The sequence below is a fragment of the Oryx dammah genome, unplaced genomic scaffold (assembly GCF_014754425.2).
Source record: "Oryx dammah isolate SB20612 unplaced genomic scaffold, SCBI_Odam_1.1 HiC_scaffold_5, whole genome shotgun sequence".
NCBI classification, from domain to species: Eukaryota; Metazoa; Chordata; class Mammalia; order Artiodactyla; family Bovidae; genus Oryx; species Oryx dammah.
Window position 1 is genome coordinate 100,353,102 of NW_024070189.1, and position 7,844 is coordinate 100,360,945.

The 7,844-nt window shown below is 39.9% G+C and overlaps 1 protein-coding gene across 1 annotated transcript; it reads right to left on the reverse strand.

The window, feature by feature from the left end:
• Nucleotides 1-6,529: 6,529 nt before the first annotated feature.
• LOC120864174 (olfactory receptor 1361-like) lies at nt 6,530-7,468 on the reverse strand. The gene has a single exon (XM_040241027.1). The coding sequence runs from the start codon at nt 7,466-7,468 to the stop codon at nt 6,530-6,532; it is 939 nt and encodes a 312-aa protein (XP_040096961.1).
• Nucleotides 7,469-7,844: the final 376 nt, after the last annotated feature.

Below are 7,844 nucleotides of genomic sequence, written 5' to 3' on the forward strand. Positions count from 1 at the left end.
TCCTGTCAGAAACCTTCTACTTGGTCTCTTCTAATAGTTTTATACTGAAGGTTCAAGGGTTAAAAACTACAGTATGTGGGTCCACTGCCTGTTTTTATGAATAAAGTTTTATTAGAACGTGGTCATGACAATTTGTTGACATATTGGCTGTGACTGGTGTGTACTACAATAACAGAGTTAAGTAGTTGTGACAGATATGTGACCTGCAAAGTTGAAAATATTTACCATCTGATCTTTACACAGAAGTTTGCCAAGCTCTCAAACTTTAATCTACAAAAAATATGTTGCAAACATTTCAGATTTGGTTTCAACTTATTTTTAAGACTTTTTTTTCTTTTAGAATAGTTGTAGGTTCACAGCAAAATTGAGAGGAAAGCACAGAGATTTCCCATATACTATCTGTCCCCCCACCCCCAACATGTACAGGGGCTCCCATTATCAACATCCTCCACCTGAGTGGTACATTTATTACAATCGTTGAACATACATTGGTACACCATCATGACCAAAGTTCATAGTTTACATTGTTCTCCATTCTCATACATTCTCTGGATTTCAACAAACATTTAATGAGGTGTATTCATCAATATTATACCATGTGGAGTATTTTCACTGCCCTAAGGATCCTCTGTGTTCTGCCTATTCATGCATCTGTCACTGCTAACCTCTGGCAACCACCGACCCTTTTACTCTCTCCATGGGTTTGCTTTTCCTACCATGTCATTCAGTTGGAATTATACAGTAGATAGCCCTTTGAGATGGGCTTCTTCCATTTTGTTGTGTGTATCAAAGGCTCTTCAATTGCTTTATGGCTTGATAGATCACTTTTGTTTGTTTGTTTGGGTTTCTTGCACTTAATAATAGTCTCTTGTCTGGATGTTTCACAGTATTTATCTATTCACCCACTCAAGGATATCCTGGCTCCTTCAAGTTTTGACAGTTATGAAGAAACCTGCATAAACATCCATGCATAGGTTTTAGCATGGACCTAAATGAGTATTTGGGTAAATACTAAAGAGTGTGATTGCTGGATTGCATAGCAAGAGTATGTTTAGTTTTGTAAGACATAGTCAAACTGTCCTTCTAAATGACTGTACCTTTTCACATTCCCAGCAGTGAATGAGAGATTCTATTGCTCCACATCCTTGCTAGCATTTAGTGTTATCAGGATTCCAGATTTTAGCCATTGTGATAAAGTTTATTTTTAATGGCTAACATTATCTCAGCACAGTTTAATAAATAACCCATTGATCTGCAATGCTACCCTTTTAATATAGCAAATTTATTTACACGTGGGGCTGTTCCATTACACTTACGGTGTTCTACTGTTTTACATGTCTATTTCTGTACAAGATAATGTTATTTTTAAAAATTATTTTGGTTTTCTTTTTTTTTTTGCTTTTTACTTTACAATACTCTATTGGTTTTGCCATACATAGACATGAATCCACCATGGGTGTACATGAGTTCCCAATCCTGAACCCCCCTCCCACCTATCTCCCCATATCATCTCTCTGGGTCATCCCAGTGCACCAGCCTAACTTAACTTTCAGTTCAGTTAAGTTCAGTTTAGTCGCTCGGTCATGTCCGATTCTTTGAGACCCATGAATCGCAGCACACCAGGCCTCCCTAACTTAACTTTAGTGGTAGTAAAATGTTTATAGTATGTTATTTGTGTACTATATGGTAGCATAGTAGTTCATACTGTCTGATTTAAAAACTACTCATTCTGATCCTAATAACCTTCTTAGATTATAATTATTAATATATAAACAGGTGTATATGTGAATCACTAATTCTCACAATAATTACATGAGTTAGGTATTCATGGCCTCCCAGTTTTCCAAGTTTAAGAAACAAAGGCATAGAAACGTTAAATAACTTGGCCAAGCTATTCAGCCATGAAGAATTTGTTGCTTGGTTTGTGTGTGTGTTTTATTTTGTTACAATGTTTACGTCACTTTTTTAAAAAATTCATTTTTATTGAGGTCACATTGATTTATAACATTATATAAGTTTCATTTGTACAAAATTTGTGTCTGTTCTGTAGAGTAAACCCTTGACAGTGTGCTCATCACCAAAAATTTAGTTTCTCCAACTTAGATGTAGAGAACAAACTACTGGTTATGTGAATATGTGAATACTTAACTCATGTGCCTCCTTAGGGAGGAACAATTCAGGAGCAGGGAAGGAAGAGGTACAAACTGTTACATATAAAATAAACATAAGGGTATGCTGTACAGCATAAGGAATATAGTCAACATTTTATAATGAGAATAAATGGGTATAACATTTAAAAATTGTAAATTACTATATTGTACATCTGTAACTTACATTAATATAATGTTTCACATCAACTATAATTCAATTTTAAAAGTAGCTGTTATCCATCAACAGACAGTTGACCCCTTTACCCAATTTTCCCTTTTCACTATTTCCCCTCTGACAACATCTACTCTGTTTTCCAATCTATGTGTTTGTTTTTGTTTGATTTGGTTTGTCCATTTATTTGGCATTTTTATTATTTTTTATATTTCCTGTCTGGGCTTCCCTGGTGGCTCAGAGGTTAAAGCGTCTACCTGGAATGCAGGAAACCCAGGTTCAATCCCTGGGTTGGGAAGATCCCCTGGAGAAGGAAATGGCAACCCACTCCAGTACTCTTGCCTGGAGAATCCCATGGAGGGAGGAGCCTGGTAGGCTACAGTCCATGGGATCACAAAGAGTCAGTATTTTTGTTTATTATTTTTTATATTTCCTGTATGAGTGAAATTGTATGGTATTTGTTTTTCTCCTGCTGACTTATTTCACTTAGCATACTACCTTCAACATATATATATATGTATATGTATATATATATATGAAATCCTTAAAAGGTGAAATCCTGCCATTTATGACATCATGGATGGATGTAGAGGGTATTATGCAAGATAATCAGGCAAGAATATTGGAGTGGTTGCCATTTCCTTCTCCAGAGGATCTTCCAAAACCCAGGGATTGAACTCTTATCTCCTGTATTGCCTACATTGGCAGGCAGATTCTTTACCACTGAGCCACTGGGGAAGCTGGTAAAAGATGAAATCTTGCCAGTTATGACATCATGGATGGATGCTGAGGGTACTATGCTAAGTGAAATAAGTCAGCTGGAGAAAGACAAATACCATACAATTTCATTCATACATGGAATATAAAAAACTAATAAACAAATAACCAAAAAAAACCCCACCAAAAAACCCCAAATAAGTGGACAAACCAAACCTAACAAAAACAAAAATATACATATGGAAAAAAGTAGACGTTACCAAAGGGGAAATAGAGAGAAGGGCAAACTGGGTAAGGGATCGACTATCTGGAGCTATGGATAATAACTAATTTTTTAATTGAATTATAGTTAATGTACATCATTATCCCTTGGAGGAGAGCATGACAACTCATTCCAGTATTCTTACCTAGAGAATCCCATGGAGAGAGGATCCTGGCAAGCTATAGTCCACAGGGTTGCAAAGAGTTAGACATGACTGAAATGACTGAGCACACACACACACATATATAAAAAAAGATCTTAATGACCCAGATAACCACGATGGTGTGATCAGTCACCTAGAGCCAGACATCCTGAGTGTGAAGTCAAGTGGGCCTTAGGAAGCATCACTAAGAACACAGCCAGTGAGGTAATGGAATTCCAGCTGAGCTCTTTCAAATCCTAAAAGGTGATGCTGTGAAAGTGCTGCACTCAACATGCCAGCAAATTTGGAAAACTCAGCAGCGGCTACAGGACTGAAAAATGTTAATTTTCATTCTAATCCCAAAGAAGGGCAATGCCAAAGAATGTTCAAACTACTGCACAATTGCCCTCATCTCACATGTTAGTGGAATAATGCTCAAAATTACCCAAGCTAGGCTTCAATAGTACATGAACTGAGAACTTCCAGATGTTCAAGCTGGATTTAGAAAAGGCAGAGGAAACCACAGATCAAATTGCCAACATCTGTTGGACCATAGAAAAAGCAAGAGAATTCTAGAAAAACATCTACTTCTGCTTTATTGACTATGCTAAAGCTTTTGGCTGTGTGGATCACAACAAACTGTGGAAAATTCTTAAAGAGATGGGAATACCAGACCACCTGACCTGCCTTCTTGATCTGTATGCAGGTCAAGAAGCAACAGTAGAAGCAGACATGGAACAATGGACTGGTTCCAAATTGGGAAAGGAGTATGTCAAGGCTGTATATTGTCACCCTGCTTGTTTAACTTACATGCAAAACTTTAAGTTACATCTTTAAGTTACATCTTGCGAAATGCTGGGCTGGATGAAACACAAGCTGGAATCAAGACTGCTGGAAGTAATATCAATAACCTCAGGTATGCAAATGACACCACCCTAACGGCAGAAAGTGAAGAGGAACTAAAGAGCCTCTTGATGAAGGTGAAAGAAAACAGTGGAAAAAGTTGGCTTAAAACTCAACATTCAAAGAACTAAGATCTGGTCCCATCACTTCATGGCAGATTGGTGGGGAAACAATGAAAATAGTGACAGACTATTTTCTTGAGCTCCAAAGTCACTGCAGATGGTGACTGCAGCCATGAAATTAAAAGATGCTTGCTCCTTGGAAGAAGAGCTATGACAAACTTAGACAATATATTAAAAAGCAGAGTCATTATTTTGCCAACAAAGATCCATATAGTAAAAGCTATGGTTTTTCCAGTAGTCATGTACAGATGTGAGTTGGACTGTAAAGAAAGCTGAGTGCCAAAGAATTGATGCTTTTGATCTGTGGTGTTGGAGAAGACTCTTGAGAGTCCCTTGGACTGCAAGGAGATCCAACCAATCTATCTTAAAGGAGATCAGTCCTGAGTGTTCACTGAAAGGACTGATGCTGAAGCTGAAGCTCCAATACTTTGGCCACCTGATGCGAAGAGCTGGCTCATTGGAAAAGACTCTGATGCTGGGAAAGATTGAAGGCAAAAGGAGAAAGGGACATCAGAGGATGAGATGTTTAGATGGCATCACTGACTTGATGGACACAGGTTTTACAAAGCTCTGGGAACTGGTGATGGACAGGGAAGCCTAGTTTGCTGCAGTCCATGGGGTCGTAAAGAGTTGGACATTACTGAGAGACTGAACTGAAGTGAGATAAGTAAAAAAGAGAAAGACAAGCACCATGTGGAAACATATATCACTTACATCTGGAAGCTAAAATATAATCAAACATGTAAAGACCAGAATGGTTCAGTTCAGTTCAGTTCAGTCGCTCAGTCACGTCTGACTGTGACCCCATGAATCGCAGCACGCCAGGCCTCCTTGTCCATCACCAACTCCCGGAGTTCACTCAGACTCACGTCCATCGAGTCAGTGATGCCATCCAGCCATCTCATCCTCTGCCGTCCCCTTCTCCTCCTGCCCCCAATCCCTCCTAGCATCAGAGTCTTTTCCAATGAGTCAACTCTTCACATGAGGTGGCCAAAGTACTGGAGTTTCAGCTTCAGCATCATTACCTCCAAAGAAATCTCAGGGTTGATCTCCTTCAGAATGGACTGGTTGAATCTCTGTAGTTACCAGGAAATGGAGGAGTGGAGTAGTAAGATTGGTGTTTTTAAGGGTACAAAATTGCAATGAATAGTAAGTCAGAGAATATAGTGAATAGTATAGACAGTAATATTGTACTACAATCATAAAATTTGCTGAAAAACTAAAACTGATTTATCCCAACCAGTTAAGAGAAAGGAAAATTGTTTAATGTGACAGAGGAGGGAAATATCACTGAATGGAAGTCATATTACTATATATAAATGTGTCAAAGTAATGCTTTATACACCTTAAATTTATACAATGTTATATGTCAAATGTATTCAATAAAGTACTTACATAAATAAAAATATATTGTTTCTATCTTTAAAAGAAAAACATCCTAATATTGGGAAGCATTGTTGTTCAGTCACTAAGTTGTGTCTAACTCTTTGCAACACTGCAGCACTCTAGGCTCATCTGTCCTCCACTATTTCCTGGACTTTGCTCAAATTCATGACCATTGAGTTAGCGATGCTATCCAAACATCTCATCCTCTGCTGTCCCTTTTTCCTTTTGCCTTCAACCTTTCCCAGCATCAGGGTCTTTTCCAATGAGTAAGCTCTTCGCATCAGGTGGCCAAAATATTGGAGCTTCAGCTTCAGCATCAATCTTTCCAATGAATATTCAGGGTCAATTTCTTTTAGGAGTGACTGGTTTGATTTGTTGCTGTCCATGGGACTCTCAAGAGTCTCTTCCAGCACCACAATTCAAAAGCATCAATTCTTTGGTTCTCAGCCTTATTTATGGTCCAGCTTTCACATCTGTACATGACTATGGGAAGTGATGTCTGCTTTGTTATATACTGTCTGAGTTTGTCATAGCTTTCCTTCTAAGGGGGAAGCATCTTTTAATTTCATGGCTGCACTCACTGTCTGCAGTGATTTTGGAAGCCAAGAAAATAAAAATCTGTCACTACTTCCATATTTAGTTTATTTCAGAAGCAATTAGGTCTAAAAAGAGTCTTTAAAGAGACTGGGCAAAGGGGTTCTTGCTGAGAAGAAGTTTCCGGAGGGCCCCTTTCAGATCTCGGTTCCTCAGGCTGTAGATGAAGGGGTTCAGCATGGGGGTGACCATGGTGTACATCACTGTGGCTGCCATGTCCCTCTGGGTGGTGTGTGTGGATGCAGGGTTGAAGTAGACCCCGATGATAGTCCCATAGAAGAGACAGACAACACAAAGGTGAGAGCCACATGTGGAGAACGCTTTCCATCTGCCCTGGGCAGAAGGCACCTTCCACACAGCCACAGCAATGGGTGTATAGGAGGCCATGATGCACACAAAAGAGATGAGAACCACTGGGCCCCCAAGGACCAGCACCAGCATCTCACTGACCTGGGTGTCAGAGCAGGAGAGCTTGATCAAGGCACTGATATCACAGAAGAAGTGTGGGATCCTATTGGTGCAAAAGGACAAGTGGGACATCAGGAGAGTGTGGACCATGGAGATGAGGTTGGCTGAGATCCAGGGTATCACCACCAGCAAAGTACACCGAAGGACACTCATGATTGTCATGTAGTGCAGTGGGCTGCAGATGGCCAGGTAGCGGTCGTAAGCCATGGCTGAGAGAAGCATGCTGTCGGCTGCCCCAAAGGCGATGAAGAAATACATCTGGGCCAGGCAAGCTGAGAAGGAGATGGTGGTGAGCCCACACAGATGGTTCTCCAGCATTTTGGGGATGGTGGTGGAGGTAAAGCAGATGTCAAGAAGAGACAAGTTGCTGAGGAAGAAATACATAGGGCTGTGGAGGTGAGGGTCCAAGATGATGGCCAGGATGGTGAGAAGATTCCCCAGGCACCCACTCAAATACAAAATGAAGGACAGGCTGAAGAGCACCTGCCTCTGCAGGGGCTGCTGGGAGAGGCCGAGGAGGATGAATTCAGAGACTTGGGTCTGATTGTCCATCCCCAGGCAGTGCTAAAGCCAGAAATAGGGGCATCAACAGCGGGAAGGAAACAGATTACCTCACTGCTCTTTCAAACCCATCCCTGAAGATGCATCTCACTTAACCATGCTGAGCCTAGTTTCCCCATCTGTTACATGGGACTAATTTTTCTAATTCCTTAGGATTGTTATAAGGATTGAGTGAGAAAAATAGGAAAAGGGGATTAAATCCATAGCTGACATGTTATATGGACAAACATTTTTATTTGTGGGAACTCAGTGATATTATCAAAATAAAGAGTCTTACGTTAATTAGCTTGATTGTGGCAATTATTTCAGAGTGTATACATGTATCAAAACTTCAAGTCTTACATCTTAGTTATACACAATTTTGTCA